Source organism: Typopeltis vanoorti, chromosome 16, assembly GCF_054136105.1.
Source record: "Typopeltis vanoorti isolate ZY-2024b chromosome 16, IOZ_Tvanoo_1.0, whole genome shotgun sequence".
Taxonomy (NCBI): Eukaryota; Metazoa; Arthropoda; class Arachnida; order Uropygi; family Thelyphonidae; genus Typopeltis; species Typopeltis vanoorti.
The window spans coordinates 108060101-108085407 of record NC_143564.1 but is presented as its reverse complement, the minus strand read 5'-3'; the positions used below and the strand labels follow the sequence as shown (position 1 = coordinate 108085407).

The 25307-nt window shown below is 37.6% G+C and overlaps 1 protein-coding gene across 1 annotated transcript in view; it reads right to left on the bottom strand.

The window, feature by feature from the left end:
- Positions 1-25307, bottom strand: part of LOC150098250 (semaphorin-2A-like) — a 667728-nt gene that overhangs the window by 49359 nt on the left and 593062 nt on the right. The window contains exon 13 of the mRNA XM_090406288.1: positions 17535-17581. Coding sequence (XP_090262414.1) covers positions 17535-17581 — 47 coding nt within the window. The remainder of the gene's footprint in view (positions 1-17534; positions 17582-25307) is intronic.

The following is a 25307-nucleotide window of genomic DNA, read 5'->3' as shown; positions in this document are numbered from 1 at the left end:
AGCAATAGAGTGACCAGTGAGAGTCTTCTAAATCCTCTGTTCTCTATATATTTGAGAGCCCTCTTAAATATCTTGTCTCATTCTATGTAACCATGTAATTTTTGCCAGGATCACCCACCGGCACAGTGACATCACATCAGCAGGCTCCATGCGAGACACTATATCGTGGTGCATATTTTTATGTTGGCAAGATCTTGTGAACATTTGTTTATGCACAGTCATCATTATGTTCTCCGCTAATCTTCTTTCCTTTGTTTAACATACAACTTAATAAAGCTTATTTTTGTGCACTTTTATAGAAAAATTTAACATTCATACAATTACTATATATTACTACATAAATTCATATTTTATATATGTGGAAACCTCTGTAAAATCGAACTCAAAAAAATTTATAGCTTGTCTCTGTATATATATACATATGTATACAGAGACAAGCTATATTACATTTCAAACAGTATGCCAAAGAGATTTTACGGTCTCTTTGGCATACTGTTTGAAATGTAATATAGCTTGTCTCTGTATAGATATGTATATACTCCAGATGACTTTAATATGAAGGTCGAAACATTGGGAAATTAAAGTAATTATTTCTAACATGGTTGTAGTCTCCATAATTTGTCTGAAATGAATCCAGCTTACAGCATCATATACTAGCCTCATAACTTGAGATGCTTCAGATGATCTATATTTGCTTCAATTTACACTGACATTAATATGATACCACATGGAAAGCCTTTGCATTATCATGGGATAGTCATGTCCTAATCAGCTGTCAATTTTTATTTATTTATTTATTTTAATATAACAAGCGAGTAAATTGCTGTGGCAGGCTGTACCCTTCAACAAAACCATGCAAAGTTCTGTATTGAATATCATATTTCACTCTGCCCATTCTCTGAATTCTGATCTTTTCCAATACTTCTTTAACCTACATACCTGAGATATGGCTGACTGGTCTGTAGCTACTTGTGTTTTGGAGTTTCCCATTATGTAAAGGAACTATTGTGTCCTTTTTGCTCTCTTAGGACTCAGTACTGAGACTGAAATTAAATGGCCTACTAATGTGGACTGAAAATTTCATGCACTTTCTTGTAATATTTTATAGGGCTTATCCCATCTAATTCAATGGCCATATTTGCATTTTGATATTCTCTAATATTATGAGTATCTCCAATTCACTACCTCTATTCTTACATCAGTAACTGTATTATCTCTGCCTGGATAACCCCTCACAAATTGATCACTCACTAATTTGACTTTACTTTTCCATAATCATTCTTCCTTTCCCTCACCACTGTAAAAGAACCCTTAGGGAATCTCTAATGTTGCACTCTTTATTTATTCTCCTGATCATTGGTTTATAACCTGATGTAAAAATGAGGCATGTGTGGAAATTATGTATCCTGCTTGTAACTGTGGATATATACGTGGGCTGTTCAATAAGTAATAATACTAATTTTACTGTGGCGAAACCACTCATCACAATATTAATTTCTGTGGAATAAAGAAATGTTGCTGTCTGTATTAACAAAAGAGGTTGATAGATGGTGTATACGGGCTGATGTGCCAGAGTGTCATGTGACTAAACGAAAGTGCTCATCAGTGCGCCTATGAGGCACGACCAGTCTTCGAAATGGAAGCGTCCTTGGAACAGTGTTATGTGATTAAATTTTGTGTGCGTTTGCAAAAATTGGCATCGGACACTTTTAACATGATACGCGAAGCTTTCCACGATGAAGCAATGTCAAGGGCAAGTGTTTTTCGCTGGCATAAAACTTTTAAGGAAGGAAGACAAAATGTGGAAGATCTTGAACATGAGGGAAGACCTTCAACGTCCATCACAGAGACAATGATCAACACAGTAGCAATTATCATCAAGCACGTCAAAAGTAAGCGTCCATTGCTGAAGAATGGCTTCTTATTGCACCGCGATAATGCAAGGCCACATATTGCTAGTTGTGTAGTGGACGTTTTGCAGAAGAACAACACAGATATCCTACCACACCCTCCATACAGTCCTGATCTTGCACCGTGCGATTTCTGGCTATTTCCTCAGCTCAAGAAACCACTAAGAGGCTGCCATTTCGAAAGCAACAAAGCATGTGTAAAAGCTGTGGAGGCAGTTTTGAAAGAACTCTCAAAAAACAGACTCTCACATGTGTTTAAGAAGTGGATGCAACGTTGGGACAAAATGCATCGAGTCTCACGGTAGTTACTTCGAAAAAGACCACGTAAATGATGAAGATTAAAGGTAATCTGTTTTCTGTATAAATATAGTCTTATTACTTATTGAACAGCCTACGTATATATGTATATCATCATCATTCTCAGCCATTGTCGATCCGCTGCTGGGTGAAGGCCTTTCCAAGATTACTCCAAAACTGTCTGTCTATGGCTCTCTTTCCCCACGTCACTCCTGCAAATCTGATGATATCATCAATCCACTGTGATTTAGGTTGGCATCATGGTTGTTTTTCCTCTTGTGGAATCCAATCCAGTACTTCTTTTGTCCATCGTTGATCTTGTCTTTGAGCAATATGCCCAGCCCATTGCCACTTCAGATGTTTCACTCTTCCTATGATGTCAGAGACTTTGGTTTGGTTTCTTATCCACGTATTCCTTTTGTGATCCAGTCTTGTGATACCAAGCATACTTCTTTCCATACTAAATTGTCTTGTTCTTAATTTCTGAATTTCCTTTGCATTTAGTGTCCATGTTTCAAGCCATATGTTAATATAGGAAGAATACACTGGTTAAAAACTTTTCTCTTCAGGCATAATGGTAGTTGGATTTTGAATATCAAAAGTAATTTTCCAAATGCTTTCCACCCAAGCATCGTGCACCTTTTAATCTTGTCCATGATATATTGCACCACTGATACCTGTTGTCCTAAGTATATGTAATGATCTACTTGTTTAATTTCCTCATTATTGATTTTTATTATTTCTGGTTGGAGACATAGTTATTGAACATAACTTGGGTCTTCTTTAGGTTTATCTTAGGCCAGCTGTTCTGCTAGCAATTTGGAGTTCACGGATATGAGTCTGTAATTCATGTGCAGTTGAAGTAAAGATAACTATGTCATCTGCAAAGTAAATGGCTTAAATATCTTCCATTTATCTTCAGACCTTTCTCTTCCCAATCAAGAAGTTTCAATATTTCTTTTAAGCAAGCTGTCAATAATTTTGGAGATATTGTGTCACTCTGTCTTATACCTCTCTGTATTTCCACAGTAGAGATGTTCCCAATGAAATGAATTGCTGCTGTGGCACTGGTGTATGCTGATTTGATGGTCCTGATGTATGGCTACTTCACTCTTGTTGGTTTTGTAATGCTTTAACTATTGCACAAGTTTTAAGTGAATAAAAGGCTTTCTCATAGTCAATAAAACCAAGACATAGTGGTAATTCATAATACATAATAAAAATATCAGTAAATATCACTGGTAATTGATGTTCATTCAATTGATATTCACACACACACACACACACACACACACACACACACACACACACACACACACACACACACACACACACACACACACACACACACCACACCACACATATATATATATATATATAATCAAATTCCTGATATGTACCCTGGGGGAACTTCCCCTCTGTTTTCTTTAAACTTTAAATCTTCATAACATATGCAAAATTATGTTCTTAGAATAATATTGTTTTACATTTGGGAGCACACCGATTACTGAACTCTGACTAGGAGAATTATGATAGTACTAAGTAGAAATGTTACACCATTATTAACTTCAATCAACAATTTTCCTCCAAATTAATCAGTTATTTGTCAAGATTCCAATATTATCAGATCTTATATTTTTGTCCTTTAAGGCACATTTTTACAATATCAATCCATCTACATCTAGGTTTTAATCTGGGTCTTTTTCCTGCCAACTTCGCAAAGAACACTTGTTTTTCTATTTTTCATCTCCCATTCTGTTTAAGTGACCATACTACCTGAAATTAGCTCTACTAACCATATTCCTGAATGCTAACAATATCGAGTTTTTTCCTAATATCTTCATTTTTATACTGCCATTGATATCATCTGTTCACTTCACTAATCTTTCTCAGAAATCTCATATCAGAGGTCTCCAGTCGTTGATTAAGTGTTTTTTTTTTTTTTTCTAACTCAGCTCTCAGATCAGTAAGTTAAAATTGGTTTGAACACAATCTTGTATACAAGCTAATTTATTGTTGACTATTTTATATATATTTAGGGGTGCTTAAGGGTCAAAGCTGTATAACTGAGAGGAGACCTCCACATAGCCTTTAAAGGAATGCGGAGAACCGACCAGGGCTTCTGACCTAATGTCCAATCCTCACCTTCTCGTGGTGCACCCTGTTGGGTATCTACTTTGATACTGAACGAACGAGGATGGGCTGGCAATTTGGGATTTAGCCGACCAAATTGTTTTCTTATTGGTTAAACCAAAATAAAAAATGATGGTACAACATGACAAAATTTCATGCCGGCTGGGGCGTCGCCCGGTTAAACAAGGCCCCCGTTGTTTTCGCCAGGGAACCAGGGCGAACAGCGAAAAGTCAGCTACTGGAACAAATCTGAAAACAAACCCCAACTCAACATCACCAGAGTTAAAGATCGGTACTATCAACGTAAGAAGCCTGAATGGCAAAGAAATGGAACTAGCTGAGGAATTAGATAAGTACCAGATCGACATATTAGGGGTGACTGAAACAAAAAAGACCAAAACTGGTGAGATCTTTCTGAGCAATAAATACAAAATGTTATATTCAGGCAATGACAATCAAGGAAAAGAAGGAGTAGCCATAGTATTCAACACAAAATACGAGGCTAATCTTCTTGAATGGCAGTCAGTCTCAAGTAGAGTAATGTGGGCAAATATGAGAATGGGGAACTGGACAATGAGACTTATTTGTGCCTATGGTCCCACAGAAGGTACTACTAAGGTAGAAGTGGAGGAATTTTTTGAGGCTTTAGAAAAAGCAACTGACACAATGAAAAAGGAAAAGTTGGTCCTTCTTGGGGATCTAAATAGCAGAGTAGGAAATGATTGTGAGACATACAAAAATATTTTGGGAAAATTGGAGAAAAGAGCAAAGCTAATAATAATGGCAAATATCTGTTGGATTTCTGCTCAGGACATGGACTGGTTATTACTAACACCATGTTCCAACATAAAAATGTGCACAAATTCACATGGAGAGAAGAGGCTAGGAATAAGAAAAGTCTCATTGACTATGTTATTGTTGATAGTGATGTTTTCTCCCTGGTGCAGGACACCAGAGTGTACAGAGGATTTGAAATTGGAAGTGATCACTATTTAGTCTTGAGCAGGATAAAATTGAATTTCATATTGAAAAGAATAACATGTAAGAAAGTTTTAAAGCGAATAAAAGTTGAGCAGCTCTCAGATGTGAACTGTAGACTAAAATACAGAAATATTATTGAAAAGAAAATGAAAGAGTTTGAGAACAGGAATCAAACCTTGGAGATTCAGTGGCAAACTCTGAAGGAAACATTGATTGATTCTGCCAGAGAGGCATGTGGTGAGGTTGTGTGCAAGGATAAAATAATCAGAACTCCGTGGTGGACACAGGAAGTTAAAGAGGCAGTGAAGGAAAAGAAGAAAGTATATCAAAAGTTCCTGGCAAATAAGTCAGCTTTTACTCTTACAGAATACAGAGACAAATGTAAGAAAGCTAAACAGTGTGTAAAACTAGCTAAACAAAAGTCATGGGAGGACTTTGGCAAGAATATAGAAAATAAATATCAAGAAGGTGGCAAAATATTCTGGAGGTTGTTGAAGAAGCTTAGGAATGGAGGAAAGAGTGATGTAAAAGGAATTAGAGATGTAAAGGTGAAATGAAAACAGGAGAAAAAGATATCCTTGAAGTATGGAGTAATTACTTTGAAAAACTGCTAAATGAAACAAGCAGTGATGACAGCACAGTGATAAAAAACACTGACCAGCCATGCAGTCAGGAATACATATCCATACTTGAAGTAGAAAAAGCCATCAAAGGCTTGAAATGTGGAAAGGCAGCAGGAGTAGATGATATTCGACCAGAAATGCTGAAGTATGGTGGTATAAGAGTCTTACAGTGGCTGCACTGCATAGTTCAGAAAGCCTGGACAGAGGGACGAATTCCCGATGATTGGAGTAGAGCTCTCATAGTACCCATATATAAAAAGGGAAATAAAACTGAATGTGAGAATTACAGAGGTATTTCCCTACTGAGTGTTCCTGGCAAGATCTATGCAAGTATACTTGAGAAACGGTTGAGAAGAATTGTGGAAGAAAAGCTTGGTGAAGAACAAGCTGGATTCAGGCCAAATAGAGGCTGTCAGGATCAGATCTTCACTTTACGACAAATAGTTGAGAAAGCATGGGAATATAACAAAGATCTGTATTTAAGTTTTGTCGATTTGGAAAAGGCATATGACAAGGTGCCAAGAGAGAAGCTATTCAATACGCTGCAGTTATATGGTGTCAATGGGGGATTATATCAAGCAATACTTAGTCTTTATTTGAGTTGTGAGTCAGCAGTTAGAATTGAAGGAAGTACAGGAAGATTTTTTAATGTTAAATCTGGTGTGAGACAAGGATGTACATTATCCCCTCTGTTATTCATTATCTATATGGATCACATTATGAAGGAATGTGGTATTAAACCTGATATCAAAATTGGAGATGTTAATGTCAGCTCTTTGCTTTATGCGGATGATGTTATACTTCTAAATAAATCCGCTACAAGTCTGCAAGATTCTCTGACTAAATTGAATAGCTGTTGTAATAGATATGGTATGAAGGTCAGCAATAAAAAGACAAAGACAATGAAAATAGGCAGAATCATTGAAAATGTCAACTGTGTTGTGAATAGAGAACCTGTGGAACAAGTAAAACATTTCAGCTACTTAGGCACAATTTTTACTGAAGATGGTAAACTAAATATAGAAATAGACAACAGAATCAGCAAAGCTGGTATCGTGGGAAGTCAATTGAATAAATTCATATGGAATAAGAAAGAAATTAGTCGGCACACTAAATTAGCTGTATACAAGACTGTGTTCAAACCAATTTTAACTTATGGATCTGAGAGCTGGGTCAGAAGTAAAACACTTGACCAAAGACTAGAGACCGCAGATATGAGAGTCCTGAGAAAGATTAGAGGTGTGAACAGATGGCATCAATGGCAATATCATATTAAAAATGAGGATATTAGGAAATGCGTTAGCAGAGCTAATCTCAGATGGTATGGTCACTTAAATAGAATGGGAGAGGAAAGATTAGCAAAACAAGTGTTCTCTGCCAGGTTGGCAGGAAAACGACCCAGAGGAAGACCAAGATATAGGTGGATTGATACGGTACAAAGTGCCTTAGACGATAGAAATATAAGATCTGATAATGTTGGAGTCTTGACAAGTAACAGACTGATTTGGAGGAAAATTGTAGATAGGAAGTTAGTAATGATGTAATTTTTTCATGTAGTACTGTCATATCCTGTACACCCCTTGAGGGTACATGGCAGGAATTTGATGATGATGATGATGATGATATATATATTTAACAAATTCTACAAGTGAGTTATTAATTTCTAGGCTGAAATTCTTCAAATTCGCCAGCCTGGTTGGCCGAGTGGATAGCGTATCCACTCTCCAGCCAAAAGGCTGTGGGTTCAAATCCTGCTGTGGCATGGATGTTTGTAATTGTTTGTGTAAATACCAATGGTGGTTGGTGGTAGATGGCGGTGTAGTTGTGGTCAGTTGGTGATTGAATAGTGGAGACAGAGTTGTAGAGAAGGTGCCCTCCCTCGATGAGTCCGTGAACTCCCTGGAGGTGTCAAATAATAATAATAATAAATGAAACACACAAATTTCATCCTGGAAATATACTGTAGGCAGTATGATAATTTTTCTTATTTGAAAATACTTCCAAAATTGAGTCCTCATACCACTCAAATATAATTCATTAGAATTAGTTTCTATATTAACACAAGCACCTTCAAAACACTAAACTGAGTGCCCAAACCATGCTTCCAATTTTAATACAAAAGATTATTTTATTGCTCGAAAGCAAAATAAATCAAGTATCTTTCTTTCTTCAACTGCAATCACTAAATGAGCAAAGACATGATGATCTATAATGGAATTACTAATGAGCAAACTAAGGGAGATTGATAAAACTATATATTCTTATAGAAATGCCACATGTATTAAACCAAATGAGATTGACTGTGAATTAGAGCAATGGCAAAAGTTCTTATAGCGAATTTAGTGGTATATGGTATAATAATTTCCTGCTGTAGAAAAACATCTTGCAGAAAAGAAACTTCAGTAAACAACTACATATTTCTTAATCTTTATTAAGGAATGTAAAATTGAACACTATCTGATTTTTTTTTTTTTAAACTGATAACTGCAACCTCCAAATCTGAAACAAAAGTGAGAAAAACTTTTTTCTTCTGAAATTGAAATAGTCAACTGTTCTCTATTAATTCCAAATTCAATCTAAAACTCATTAAACAATTTGAGCAAACAATCATGCAAAAAAAAAAAACTTGAAGCTCTAACCATTGGTTTCTTCTGTAGTAACATAAAGAAGTCATTCTCAATTTATTCCCTTTTTTAAATTCCATTTATGCATCACAGCTTTTAACATATTTTCCTTCTATGTGAGAGCCTTTATTCACCATGCACTATAATTCCCATTTCTGTTTAAGTTGTGAAGTGATAGCAGTAAGTGACCAATATGAGTTAAAGCACTTTCCTTAAAAATGAAAATTCACACACTTTGAGCAAACAAGTAAGCTTTTTTGTCTTATTAATTATAAAGACATTAAAAGTTACTGTCAAACTAGAACTGTAAGATCTAAATTAGGATATTTATTTCTAACAATTAATCCTTCAATTTAGTGAGGCGCCCTTCACATTTGTTCAGGTCAAAAAAGTATATTATATGTAAACATAATGTTATAATGCATAATTTATTATTTTCTAAAACACTTAATCATTCGTATTTTTTGCACTATTGCATTAAAGAAAAGAACCTGATAAACACAATGAGAAATGGGCTACATCTGAATGCTTTTGGAGTGAGTCATTTGGAAAGGTTGCTGCTTGAAAGAAGTGTAGTGAGTGATGCAAACAAGATATCAGTGAAAGTCAGAGATTATGTGAATGAGCAGAAGAGTAGACAGATGAGACTGATGTGGTTGTACATGGGAGCATGTATGTGGATAGTCAGCATAGAAATGGAATGCCATGGAATACTTATGGGGTAGCGTTATATGGGAGCAGAAAGTGAGACAGGAGCAAGTAAGAAGTCACATATGGGGGGAAACATGAGTAGGACTGGTTATAGACCAAGAAATGAATTGTTATGCTTATTTGCAAATGCCAGGAGTATCTGGAATTTGCACTGATTGAGTTTGTGTGCCAAGTGAAACATGGCTGGATGAGAATGACATCTTGACAGGAATAGAAATGGAGAGATATGATGTTTTTCATGAAGATAGTAAAGGCAAGAAGGGAGAGAAGTGCTGCTGATGATGATAGCAAGGGAATTGTGTCCATATAAAGGGAAAAAAGTATCAGTAGTTTTGAAGCTGTATGGTGTGGAGGTTGATAGAATGAAATATTTGGTGGGGTGTTGCTACAGACCAGGAAATGTAGAAGGTGGAGACGAAAAAATGTACATGCAACTTGGCTTAGTGAGCAAGCGAAGGGTGATCACATTATGGGTGATTTCAATTATGGAGGTATTGACGAGAAAACGTCATGAATGAGAATGAATTTCTTGTGTTCTTAAGGGACAACAATCTTAGGCAATATGTAATGGAGGGCATACGAGGTTAAGAGATCTTAGATCTGGTTATATCATCAGCGGTTATGATTGTGAATGGAGTGTCTAACCTTCTCCCAGTGGGTGATCATGAAGTGAACACCTAGGATGCAGCCAGTTATATGAGAACTTCTATAAAGAAGGAGTATATGTGAAGGTACAAGGATTGTGATTATGAAAAGCTTCAGAGACAATCAGGAGTTATAGCACAGAAAGAGGAGTTGAGTGGGAAGGAGACAGCCTCTGCTTAGGCATTGATCAAGGGCTATTTAACAGCAGCAGCAATGTCTGAATGTATTCCAAAGATAAAAAGGTTAAGAGATTAAGCATGAAATCTGGAAGAAGAAGACCCTCTGGAGGCTTTGTGTGAGAGTACAAAGAGCAGGCCAGGAAGGTGACTTGATTGGTAAAGACAGAAAAGTGCAATATGAGAAGAAATTAATCAATCAAGCTAAGAAAAATCCTAGTGAGTTCTTTCAATATGTGATAAGAGAAGAATAAATGACTATGAGAGGATAATGCCAGTTGATGGCACTGGCAGATTTGTAATCAATGCAGAGGATATATTTGAAGTATTCAATGATTAGTTTATCAGGGTATTTCATCCTCATGAGAAGCTGGGGTGTAGAGGATATGGTGGAGAAGTGACTGATGGTGAATGAGCAGAAAGTATATATTATTAACATCAAGTTTATAAGGCAATAGTACTTGACAGTATATCACCACATGTCTTGAGTGAATGCTCTTGCAATTAATGGCACCTTTGGCAAACTTGTTTAACATGGGTCTTGCAACAGGACGAATTTCAAAGGAATGGAAGGTGGGAAAAATTGCTCCATTTCACAAAAGTGGGGATGGGGGGGATAAGACTGAGGCTACAAATTATAGGCCAATTTGTATGCCTGTGTTTGTTGTTGTTAAGGTGTATAGAAGTTGGTGAGGACTATGATTCAGAAGTGGGTTGATAATAGCAGTATTCTTTATGATGGTCAGCATGGGTATGTTAGGGAAAGTTGTGTTTCAGCAATCTGCTTACGTATTACAACAAGGTAGCAAATTCACTCAAAGGAGATGTACATATAATGGTATACTTGGATTTTTCAATGGTCTTTGGCAAACTGCCACATGACAAGCTAGTAACTAAACTGAAACAGATGGGATTAGATAAGACTAGTGAGTTGGATAGCTGAATGGCTGTCAGACAGGTATCAGCTGGCTGTGTATGGAAGAGTGGTATCCCAAAAGAGGAAAGTCACTGGTGGAGTGCCACAGGGACAATTATTGTTTAACTTGTAAGTTAATGACATTGGGATTGGCTTATATGGAGATGTGCAGCTGTTTGTCAATCCAAAGTTGGGAAGAGCTACGAGAAGTAGAGCAGATGCTGTGGCCCTGCAGGAGGATCTGAATAGACTATGTGAGTGGAGCTATTAGTTTAATGTTGCATAGTGCAAGGTCTTGTAGGCACAGTTGGGATGCAGAGTATACAATTAATGGAGAAATTTTGAAGGAGGTAGAGGAGATGAGAGACATTATCAGATCTTATATTTTTGTCCTTTAAGGCACTTTTTACTGTATCAATCCACATATATTTTGGTCTTTCTCTGGGTCTTGTTCTTTGGCAGGAACAAGACCCAGAGGAAGACCAAATTTCACTAATCTTTCCTCTCCTATTCTGTTTAAATGACCATACCTTGAGATAGCTCTGCTAACATATTCCTGGAAGATAACAATGTCAAGTTCTTTCCTAATATCCTTGTTTTTAACATCATATTGCAATTGATGCCATCTGTTCACATTGCTAATCTTTCTCAGGACTCTCATAACTGTAGTCTCTAGTGTCTTTGGTCAAATGGTTTATTTCTAAACCAGTTGTCATATCCTTAAGCTAAAATTGTTTTGAACACTGTCTTGTACACAGCTAATTTAGCGTTTTGACTAATTTCTCTCTTATTCCATATAAAATTATCTTGTTCTTGATTTGATATTTTCAACGTTTCTGCCTATTTTCATTGTTTTTGTCTTGTTATTGCTAATTTTCATACCAAATTTATTACAACAGTTATTCAATTTAGTCACGGAATCTTGCGACTTGTACTAGATTTATTTAAAAAAGTATAACATCATCTGCATAAAGTAAACAGCTCAGATTAACATCTCCAATTTTGATATCAGGTTTAACATTGCTTTCCTTCATAATGTGATCCATATAGATCAGGTGTGGCCAACTTCATTCTATACAAGGGCCACTATATGATGAGTGGTAGCCTCACGGGCCACACACTTTTAGACAGAACTTAAATAAAAATGAACTCTGCATTTTTTCAAGGCAATAGTTTATATGTATTGAAATACTGTATTTGTTAAATAATTTTACTACTGGGAGAACAATATAAAATAATTGATTAATTTAAATATAAGTTGTTAAATTAAATTTAATTACATATTTCTGCAACCAGAGCAGAGTAAGTGACTTTCAATGATGCGTTACTCTGGAGCGCATAGAAATCTACCACTCCCACTACTACAATTCGCACAGAGAAGCAGTAGATTTTATAAATTGAGTAATCTTTTTAAAGCAATTTTGAGTCCATGTTGAGAATATAAATTGTTTCCTTCATCAGAAATAATGAATATAACTATTATATCAATCAGAAAATCTGCGGTCGAAACCAATAGCTAAATTGAGAATACATATAATTTAATATAGTTTTTATCCTGCCGCGGGTCGCACAAAATGACGTTACGGGCCTGCTGTTGGCTACCTATGATATAGATAATGAATAAAAGAGGGGATAATGTACATCCTTGTCTGACACAAGGTTTAATGTCAGACCATCTTCCTATACTTCCTTTAATTCTAACTGCTGACTTACAACTCAAATAAACACTAAGTATTGCTTGATATAATGACACCATACAACTATTGTTTTTGAATAGCTTCTCTATTGGCACCTTGTCATATGCTTTTTCCAGATCAACAAAACTTAAATACAGATCATTGTTATATTCCCATGACTTCTCAACTATTTGTCATAAAGTGAAAATCTGATCCTGACAGCCTCTATTTGACCTGAATCCAGCTTGTTTTTCACCAAGCTTCCCTTCCACAATCCTTCTCAACCATTTCTCAAGTATACTTGCATAAATCTTACCAGGAACACTCAGAAGTGAAAAAGCTCTGTAATTCTCACATTCAGTTTTATTTCCCTTTTTATAAATGGGTACTATGAGAGCTCTACTCCAATCATCTGGAATTTGTCCCTCTGTCCAGGCCTTCTGAACTGTGCAGTGCAGCCGGTGTAAGACTTTTATACCTCCATACTTGAGCATTTCTGGTCGAATATCACCTACTCCAGCTGCCTTTCAACCTTTCAGGCTTTTGATGGCTTTTTCTACTTCAAGTATGGATATGTATTACAATTCATACTTATTACAATAAGGTGACTGCTTCCATGGACAGAGGAGAAATATACACAGTAATATACTTAGATTTTGCAAAGGCTTTTGATAGATAACCATATGATAAGTTGACAGTCAAACTGGATTGGATGGGGTTGAATATTAGATTGTTGCATTAGAATGGAGACTGGCTATCTGATAGGTATCAACAGAGGTCATCCCTGGAAGCTGTATAAGGAGGGTGTGAGAAGCACATCCTCTTTATACTTTTTTCATGCAGAGTTGTGAATGATTGGAATGCCTTACCTGAGAGTGTGGTGTCTGCAGAGAATTTGAGTGTGTTTAAAGCATAGAGCTGTGTATTTGATAAAAGGACCTCCTAGATGAGTCGTTGACTCCATGGGGTCCTGAGTAATAATAATAATAATGTATTCCTGATGGCATGCCTGGTCAGTGTTTTTTACCACTGTGCTGTTACTGATTGTTTCATTTAGCAATTTTTCGAAGTAATTACTCCATACATCAAGGATACCTTTTTTCTCCAGTTTTCATGTCACCTTTATCATCTTTAATTCCTTTTACAGCACTCTTTCCTCCTATTCTGAGCTTCTTCAACAACCTCCAGAATATCTTGCTAGAATTTCTTGATATTTATTTTCTAAGTTCTTACCAAAGTCTTCCCTTGACTTTTGTTTAGCTAGTTCTACACAGTATTTAGCTTTCTTACATTTGTCTCTGTATTCTCTAAGAGCACAAGCTGACTTATTAGCCAGGAACTTTTGATATGTTTTTTTCTTTTCCTTCACTGCCTCTTTAACTTCCTATGTCCACCATGGAGTTCTGATTTTTCTATCCTTGCAGACACCCTCACTACATGCCTCTCTGGCTGAATCAATGAATGCTTTCTTCAGACCTTTTTTTTTTTTTTAAATGTTGAGCCCATACACGAGAGGTTGGATGATCAACCTATAGTACATTAGTACCATATATGGGTAGTGGGTTGGGAAAGGAGAAACTTGTTTACATTTGATTTAAAAGTCTGTATATCGTAGTTCTTGGGAAATACATCAGTGGGAAGACTGTTCTGCAGGGATGAAGGAGGAGGAAAAGAAACTTGTTCTGTGGGTTTGAAGGTGTACTGTGAAATGATTTTGGGCAGCAGCTGTATATGTTCCAATGGGCTTAGTACTGAGTGGGGGGAATTATCGATGCTATTTTGGATGAACATTTGCCATGGAAATATTTGTAGAATACTTAAATTGCAGAGACCAAACGTGTATGTGAAAGTGAGGAGAGTGAGTTGGTAAGAGATGGGTCATTTATCAACCTAATTGCTCTCCTCTGTATTGAGTCAAGCATTTTGAGAAAGCTTTTAGAAGTCCCACTACAAATGTGAGAACAGTATTCGCTCTCACATAGCTGGATGGATTTGTGACTTGTATAAGGTTAACAGCTGTTTAGTGGTGAAGTAATGTCTTGAGTGAAAGAGAAATCCCAGTTATCTGAAAGCTGAGGATGCAATGATTGTGATGTGTTTATGCCAGGAGAGGCCTGATGTCAGGGTAATTCCAAGAAGAGAAATCTCATGTTGTCTGGAAATATGAGTGTTATCAAAAATAATAATGGGGAAAAATGATTCTTTTTTGTAAGAAATAAGACAGAACTGGGTTTTATTAGCATTGAAGCTGACAAGGTTATCTGAGCCCCATTGAAGGATGGCTTGGAGGTCAGAATTGAGGGCAGTGGTGGTTGATGGCCTGTAGATTGAAGTGAGTTGTGTAGAGTAAGGTTTCTCAAATGAAATGGAAGAGTGCAATGTGCTGTCATCTGCAAAACTGTGTATTGGGTTGGAGGGTAACTTAAGTAGGTCATGATATACAGAAGGAAGAGCGTTGGTGAGAGAACTAAACCTTGTGGAACCCCCAACATTAGTTGGATGGTGAGAGGATAGGGAGCTGTCTACCATCATACATAGTGTGCATCCAGAAAGAAAGCTGGCAATCCATCTGCAGAAATCCTGAGACACTCTAAATGATAGGAGTTTGCTTAGTAAGCCTTTGTGCCAGACCCGGTCAAAGGCTTTAGAGATATCAAGTAATATCTTGGGATTCACCAAATTTCTCCATGCCATTTGTCCAGAGATAGGTGATATATGGTAGATCTCCTGTTTATCGGCAGCAATGGATTCTGTACTGGTGGTTGCTTAATATCTGGGTGCCTTCAAGGTAGTGTAGAAGTTGAGAATTGATGGTTTTCTCCATCACTTTAGATAGGACCGAGGCGAGTGAGATAGGCTAGTTAGATGGCAGTGATTTGTTGCCCTTCTTAGGAATGGGTTGAATATAGGCCAATTTCCAGGCTTTGGGATAGATACCAGTGGAGTAAGAGAGTATGTACAGTCAACATAGGTAGAACAGCCTCACCACATGCCTCTCTGGCTGAATCAATCAATGTTTTCTTCAGGGCTTGCCACTGAATAACCAAGGTTTGGTTCCGGTTCTGAAACTTTCATTTTTTCTTGAATAATGTTTGTGTATTTTAGCCTATGGTTCAGATCTGAGAGCTGCTCAACTTTTATTTGCTTTCTTACATGTTCTTATTTTTAATATGAAATTCAATTTTATCCTGCTCAAGACTAAATGGTGATCACTTCCAATTTCAAATCTGCTGTACTCTCTAGTGTCCTGCACAAGTGAGAAAACATTACTATCAACAATAACATAGTCAATGAGACTTTTCTTATTCCTTGCCTCTTCTCTCCATGTGAATTTATGTACATTTTTATGTTGGAACTTTGTGTTAATAATAACCAGTCCATTTCCTGAGCAGAAATCTGACAAGATTTGCCATTAGTATCGCTTTGCTCTTTTCTCCAATTTTTCCTAAAATATTTCTGTATGTCGTTTCCTACTCTACTGTTTGGATCCCCAACAAGGGCCAACTTTTCCTTTTTCATTGTGTCAGTTGCTTTCTCTAAAGTCTCAAAAAATTCCTCCACTTCTACCTTAGCAGAACCTTCTGTGGGACCATTGGTATCTATCCACAAATAAGTCTCACTGTCCGGTTCCCCATTTTGATATTTGCCCACATCACTCTACTTGATATTGCCTGCAATTCAAGAAGATTATCCTCGTATTTAGTGTTGAATACTATAGCTACTCCTTTTCCCTGATTGTTATTGTCTGAATATAACAGTTTGTATTTATTGCCTTGTTTAATCGGGCGAAGCTCCAGCTAGCATAATTCTGTCATGTTGTATGATCATTTTTTATGGTTTAAGCCAATAAGAATACAATTTGGTTGGCTAAATTCCAAATTGCCAGCCCATCCTTGTTCATTCAGTATCCAGGTAGATAACAGGGTGCACCATAAGAATGTGAGGATTAGACATTAGCTCAGAAGCCCTGGTTGGTTCTCTGCATTCCTTTAAAGGCTATGTGGAGGTCTCCTCCTCTCAGTTATACAGCCTTGACTCTTAAGCAACCCATATATTTCATATTTTTCAATTTTTTTTTTCTTTTTAAGAGAATTTTTTATATCTGCAGTTTAATACACTAGTATTTGTATGATTGTCTTTCATGTTAGAGTTGGTGATTCAGGAAACATAAAGAGCAGGGGGCATGCAGCTGGGGATGAGGGACTTGTGTACATAACATACACACAAGGAGTGCCCAGACTCCAGTCCAAGTGCGACCTTGGACAGTTACCCCTACATACCACTAACTCGGTTTCCTTCTGGGCACAACCTAGCAGAATAAGCAGCAGCAGAATTGTTCTCCAGCTGATTGGGAAGCATGCAACAAACATATTACTTTAGGGTTTGGTCCTGTGCACTATCTGTTGGTCAATCTGCAGAAAGCTGTTTTACTACTGTATCTTCAAATGGAGCAGAAACTGGCTCCCTAGTTGAATGATGATAAAGGTGTGTTTAAGCATGCCCAACAATGCCATTCCCACACTGCACATGGAAAGAATTAGGGGGGGGGGGGTAACAGAAGCTTGGAGGCCCTATTCTGGAGATGAAACATGGCAGAAGCCACTTCATACCTCCAAGAAAAGCAGTGGTGGTATTCCCAGGTGATGAAAGATATCTACCACATAGAATTTGGCAAAACCACACTTTACTTAGTTAACTTCACTACAGTTTGATGCCATGGGTTACATTTTTAAAATGTGTATATTAAAACAAATAATGATACTAACTGAAAGCAGTAAACTGCATCATGTTTTTCAAAAAAAAAACAACTGAACTCTATTACTCAAATCAAATGATACTTACAATTATCACAGATGCCTGGAGTTGCATTAGTAACATCTTGCAGCAACCTAAAAATACATGTGATGCATAAGTTGTGAAATAAACTTAAACATTATTTATACATGTATTTAAGACTTCATGAAAATTTTTATTAAAAAATAAAATAAAAATTTTATGGTAATGCTATTTACAAGGGGCTGTTCAACCTATAGTACTCTGTACAGGAGATGGACAGAAAGGATCTTCAGCATAACAAGTTTCTACAGTAGTAGAAACTTGTTATGCTGAAGATTCATACATTGTATACTCTTTAGGAAATACATGGTATTTCAAAAGGGTGTATACAACTTTGCAGCAGAACAGAGAATAACTTGGAAGACATACAAAAGTTAAGTGAGCATCATAATGTAGTGAAATACATCAATTTATAGTCATGCAACTTTATTACCAAATGACACGATGGTGTGATACATCACACCATTTGAAAATGGCAACTTTCAATGGTGCAGAGTGAGCATGTGTGTTTTAGTTTGAGAAAATGAAGTCTGCAACACAAGTTCAGAGGAATCTCTGCATGCAATACGACAAAGAACCTCCTAGTAGGTGCATGATCTACAACTGGCACAAGAATTTTGTGGAAACAGGCTGTTCTGTGCGTCATCCAAGAACAGCAAGGTTTTCAGAGAAGCCCTGGAAGTCAACCAGACAGGCATCTTGTCAAATTGGAATTCTACATGTGACTGTGTGGTGTGTTTTATGACAGCATCTACATTTAATGCCATACAAATTTACCTTTCTACAACATTTGAAGTAAGATGATAAGAAGATATGCAAAATAATCAGCAGGATAGAACAAAATGAGGACTTTTTGGATATGATCGTTTTCAGTGGCAAGTGCACTTTTCACATAAGTGGGCAAGTACACACTCACAACTGCAGAATTTGGGGAAGCAAAAATCCACACACCATCGTAGAACATGTTCGTGGCACCCCAAAGGCTAACATTTTTTTGCGGTATAAGCAAGAAGAAAGTGTATGGGCCCTTCTTTTTTTCAGAGTCTACCGTTACTGGTGGTTTGTATCTGGACATGTTACAAGGGTACCTAATACCACAATTAAATGACAATGACCATGATGGATGCTTACATTTCCAGCAAAACAGAGCACCTACTTATTACCTGACAAATGTGAGGTCATCTACATTTAAGGCCCTACAAATTTACCTCGACACCAGTTTTCCAGGCAGATGGATTGATAGAGGGGTGCCTGTAGCATGGCCATCATGCTTCCCTTGACCTTACACCATTTGAATTTTTCTTGTGGGGACTTTGTGAAAGATCAAGTATTTGTACCACCATTACCAGTCAATTTGGATAAGCTGCATTCCAGAATTACTGCCACCACTGATGAAGTTACGGAAGATATTGCTCTGAAATTGATTACAGATGGGAAGTCTGTAGAATTACTGGAGGAGTCATATTGAACCTTAACTGTCTGTATTGAAACTTCAAGTATTATGCTACATTTTCATGGTAATAAAAATGGTTCATCCTATCACTATTTATCTTCTATTGTCATTCAAAGTTGTATACTCCTTTTGAAACACCCTGTACATAAGGAAGAACATTGAGGGGATACTGAATAGCTCCTGCAGTGTTTTAACAGATTTAGAAGCCAATGAGGGAATTATTGATGCCAACCAATTCTAATGAATAGTGTCTGGGAAAATACGTGTAGCCAATGCAGACAGCAGAAACTAAATGCCTTAAGCAAAAAAGAAAACATTTTTTTTGGATGCTTGAGAAGCAATATTTTTGATATGTTTATGCCAGGAGATAGGAGGTTAGAGAGTAATCTCAAAAAAGAGAAATCTCATTCTGTCGAGAAATTTGTCCTGTCAAGTGTCATCTCCATCCAGAGGTTGGCTATTGTGGATCACATCTTCTTAAACACATTCACTGACAAAGCACTTATGACCACCTTGCCCATCGATTCCACTCATTCACCACTCTTCAAACAAAAAAATTTAGTCATCATGCTCTCTCCCTCCCTATCATGTATATTTGAAAATGTTTTCAGTATCATATGTTTCTATTATATATTCTCTTTACTGTCTATCAGTCACGTTTTGAACCCCCCCCCAGCCCAAATTTAATTTAATTTCATAAGAGCTATTCATTAGACCTATCACCATCTCAGTCACTAAATTCTGGATCCTCATCACTACTTCCTATCCTCAAAACACAAAGTCTGTATGCAGTTAATTCAGATGTGGTGGTATCTTAACTTTAGAAATAAGGTTAAGATACCACCTTCCTTATTAAGGAAGTTATTAAGATAATAACTTCCTTATCCCAACCTGCCAATGTATTTCTTAACATCAAAGTGATCCTTTGAGTTCTTGCTCACTTTTTCAATATATTCTATGAACTTCAATTCCCTATACATCATCACCCAAATTCTCATCCATTTTCTGCAATCCAGTTCAGTCTATGTAATATACAGCTTGTATTTTCATCTCACTTTGCCTGAACTGAACTGGTAGCCATTATCCTTCCCAATCTGCTAATCTCTTTAAATCATCCTGCAGGATATCTACATCACTTTTATTAACTGTTGCCCTTCCCAGTTTAGCATCATCAACAAACAATTAGATATTCTCCCTTAAAACCATTCTCAGTATTATTATTATTCATAAATTAGACCAAATACAGAGCTACAAGGTGCACTTCACCTAGTAGGGCAATAAATTCAAAGTGCAGTGATTTTTTTATTCTGAATAAGAAAAACAAAGTTTCGGATACAAGTTCTCAGAGATGGGCTTCTCTCTCAATCAGTTGCATCAGTCTTGGGACTGGTGGCTCAGCAGAAATTTCCTTCATTCTGTCCTGTCATTGGCTTTCTTCTTAATCTCCTGGTAGCTCCTCAGGCCCATGCTTGGGCCTGAGGAGCTACCAGGAGATTAAGAAGAAATTCTTTGACTTGGTCAACAAAGCGTTTCCTTGGTCTGACACTTCTTCTTTTCCCAGCCATTTTGCCTTCAGTTATTCTTTTCACAAGTCCATCATGCTGAAATATATGTCCATACCACCTATCCCTTCTAATTTTGATTGATCTAATTAGACTTCTTGTTTCACTTATCTCTCTCTCTCTCTCTTTCTCAGGACTTGTTAATTTGATTTTTTTTCTGTTCATGCGACAGCAGCACTACATTTCGAAAGCCTCCAATCTTCTTATGTCTTCTCTGCCTAGAATCCAGGTTTCACATCCATACAGTACAATGCTCCATATCAATGTCTTTATTAATTTTTTTTTCAATTGTAGGTTTAGGTTTCCTGTTAAAATGTTTTTCATCTTAGAGAATTGGGCTTTTGCAGTGTTTATTCTTGAATCTTATGTCTTCTTTTGTTCTGCCATCTTCTGTTATTAGGCTTCCTAATAACAGAAGATGGCATTTTATTTGATTTATTTGTTTACCATTGATGTCTATATGTTCTATATTGATAGAAGTTTTGCCTGTAACAAGGATTTTAGTCTTATCTGTGTTGATTTTCATTTTATATTTTTTGAGGCTATTATTAAGTAATTCTAGTATAGTTTTTAACATTTTTCTATTTTCTGCTGCAAGGGGCTGTCATCAGCAAATGTCATGCACATGACTTGCTCACCATTTATCTTTATGCTGCTATTTATTTTATCTTTAGTTTCCTGAATGGCATTTTCAATATATAAATTAAATAAAAGTGGTGAAAGTATACATCCTTGTCTTACCCCACTCCTTATATTTATTATTTTCTCCTTATCATAGATTTTAATCAGTCCATTTTGATTTTTATAAATTTGATAAATTATTTTTCTATCCCTCAAGTCTATGCTGATATTATTTAGACAATTTAAGAGTATTTGCTGGTTTACTTTATCAAATGCTTTCTTTAAATCAAGGAAGCAAATGTAAGTGTTTTACTAAGATCTATTCTTCTCTCTATTGTTCTTAAACAGAGTATTGCCTCTCTTGTTCCTTTATTCTTTCTGAATCCAAACTGGTCTTCATCCAGTAGACAATCTATTTTGAATAATTTTTAGTAGAATTTTGCTAACATGTGCGATTAAATATTAGCATTATTCTTTTTTGATATTATAGTTGATTTCATGAACTCCTTTGGTATTTCTGCTCTGTCATAGATTTGGGCTATTAATTAATAGAGTACGATTTTTGTCTCACCTAGTTTTGTAGTAGTTCTATAGGAATATTGTCTACACCTGGACTTTTTCCCTTATTCATTTTGGATAGTGCTTTATCAAATTCTTCTCGCATTACTGGGGATCCTAGGTTATCTTCGTTTTGATTTTCTATGCTAATATCGACATCTAGTTCGTCACCATTATAGAGATTTTCAAGATAATTCTTCCATTCCATTAATATATCCACAGATTCTATGAGTAATTTTCCATTTTCGTCTTTGATGGCATTGTTTTTGCTATTCTTATTAAATTTGAAAGTCTTCTTCTTCTTCTTCTTCTGTAGCTTTTCCCACTTAAGTGGAGTCACTGTTTGTAATGAGTCTCCTCCACACCTTCCTGTCTTGGGCTGTCACCACATCCAAGTTCTTCATCTTCCAGTCCTCTTCTACCAGCTCCCTCCATTTCTTCTTTGGCCGCCCACGCTTCCGCCTTCCTTGCACATCCATCTGCATGACCCTTCTTCCCACATATTCGTCCTCCCTCCTCATCACATGACCAAACCATCTCAACCTTGCCTCCTGTATTTTCGCTCCTACGTTCATAACTTTCACTGTTCCCCTGACATAGTTATTTCTCAGACGATCCTTTCTGGTCACACCACACATCCACCTAAGCATTCTCATCTCTGCTACTTCCATCCTGCTGATGTTATTTTTCCTCAGGGCCACAGTTTCTATAGCATATGTCATAGCTGGCCTTGTCCTATAAATTTTGCCTTTCAGATTGATCGGCACCCTCTTATCGCATAATACTCCAGCCATCTCCCTCCAGTTCCTCCAATCCGCTTGTATCCTGCATCACACTTCCTTCTCAGCTCCTCCATCTTCTTCCACTGTTGAACCTAAGTATCTAAAGTCTCTAACCTTCCTGATGACATTTCCTTCCAGCTCCAGATCTGTCTCCTGGCCGCCGCCCACTGCGCAACACATATACCCTGTCTTACTTCTGCTCAGTCTCATACTTCTCTCTTCCAGTACTTTTCTCCATCTTTCCAGTTTAGTTCCCGCTTTTTCTCTTGAATCTACACACAGCAAGATGTCATCTGCATACAACACTGTCCAAGGCGCATCTTCTCTCACCTCCTCTGTTACCACCTCCATCACAATATTAAACAGAAACGGACTTAATGCTGACCCTTGATGCAAGCCAACTGTTACTTGAAAACTTTCTGTCTGTCCCAAACAGGTCCGAACACTTGTCTTCACATTTCTGTACATTTCCTGCACCAACCTGACATATTTCTCCGGCACCTTCTTCTCCCTCAGACACCTCCAGACTTCTTGCCTTGGCACTATCGTATGCTTTCTCCAGATCAATAAATACCAGATGTAGCTCCCTTTGTTTCTCTCGATATTTTTCCATCATCTGTCGTAACCCAAAGATAGCATCTGTTGTTGATCTACCAGGCATGAAGCCAAATTGTTCCTTTGCAATCTCCACCTCCTTCCTCAATCTACCATCAAGAACCCTTTCTTCATTTTTAGGATCTTCATTGTGTGGGACATCAACTTTATTCCTCTGTAATTTTTACAGTCTTGTGCATCCCCTTTACCCTTGTAGATGGGAACAAGAGTACTCTCCCTCCATTCCTCAGGTATATTTTCCTGTTGGCAAACTTTCATGAACAGGTCCCACAGCAGGTCGATTCCCTCTTCCCCCCGTGCCTTCCATGCCTCCACTGGAATTCTGTCGGGGCCCACCGATTTTCCATTCCTCATCCTCTTCATGGCCTCCGTCACTTCCATTCTACTGATGTTCTGCACCATCCCCTCAGAAAACTGCCCATCTCCTCTGTGAGTCCTTGCATTTTCCTCATTCAAAAGTCCCTCAAAGTATATTTTCCATCTGTTTCTTATGTCCACATCCCTCCATGATACTCTTCCTTCAGCATCTTTGAACTGCCTCACATGTAAGATGTCCTTTGCTGCTGTATTTCTACATTTCGCTAGTTGGTAAATTTTTCTCTGTCCTTCCTTTGTTTCTAATTGATCATACAGATCTTGATATGCCATGGCCTTTGCCTGTGCCACAACTCTCTTGGCTTCTTGCTTTCTCTCTTTGTACACCTCTCTGTCCTCTTCCCCTCTTGACTCATCCCACTTCTGCTTTGCCTTCCTCTTAGCTGTCTGCCACTTGTACATCATTATTCCACCACCAATCCTCCTTCTGCTCTCTAATCTTTCCAGATGTCTCACCAAGCACCTCGATTGCATAGCTCAGGATTACTTTTGAATTATGTTTCCACCAATCTTGTACACTTTCCAGTCCATTCGAAATCCTCTCTAACACTCTCTCCCTAAAACGATTCCTCACACTCTCCTCTTTTAAGAGAAACCACTTAATTGTCTTCATCCCATGGCAACCAGAAGTTCTTATCTTCGATCTTATTTTAAAGTCTGCACACAGCAGTCGGCGTTGTTGTGCTACTTGATCTGTTGGAATTACTTTACAATTTGTCACAACCTTAAGATGTTTTCTTCTAGTCAAAATGTAGTCAATTTGTGAGCTGTTGTTACCACTCCTAAATGTTATCAAATGTTCTTCCCTCTTGAAGAAAAACGAGTTCACAATTGCCAGATCAAACGCTACTGCAAAGTCCACAACCCTCTCTCCTTCCTGGTTCATCATTCCCACTCCGTGGCCACCATGCACCCTTTCACAGTCTCTATTCTGTCTTCCTATGTGCCCGTTCAAGTCTCCTCCAACAATCACCATCTCATTTTCTTCCAATTCCCTCATTTCTTCATTTAACACGTTCCAGAACTCATCTTTTTCCTCTGCTGTACAACCAACTTGCGGGGCATATACACATAATACAGCCACCCACTCTTCTCCAAGACCCAATTTCATTCGCGTGAAACTGTCATTCCTTCTACCCACATCCAGTGCTTCACCCTTCAATCTGCCACATACCACAATTCCTATACCATTTCTTCCCTCGTTATTCACTCCAGAGTAGAACAGTTTATATCCATCTCCCAGTTCCTTTGCCTTTCCCCCTTTCAACCTTGTCTCCTGCACACATAAAATGTCCAACTTCCTCTTCCTCATCATGTCTGCCACCTCTCTTCCCCTTCCAGTCATGCTTCCAACATTCAGTGTTCCCACTCGCAACATCCTCTCCACCTGCTGGGCTCGCTTCTTTAACCGCACCCACCCTTGATGCGGTAGCCCTTGTCCACTTCTCGCAGCTGTAGGGCGATGTGGCTGCGCATCGCTTAAGGGGTATGCCGTAGCCCTTATATCATTTTCTCTTCGACTCATAATCATAGTTTGAGTTGGCACTGAAGTTTTCCGACCGGATGCCCTTCCTGACATCAACCCTCGCATTTATCCAGGCTTGGGACCGGCACCTATTGAGGCTAGCTTGCCTCCTTCGGTGGCTGCATAAGACGAAATGACTTAGCAAGATAGGAAAGACTCACCCCTAGCCCTCGAATACTCTAATAGCATCAGGGGGAAGGAGCAAGGAGAGGAGAAAGAAGCAAAGAAAAAAGAGGAGGGACCAGTCTACAGAATAATATAACAGATATATATTACATGAAGTAAGGC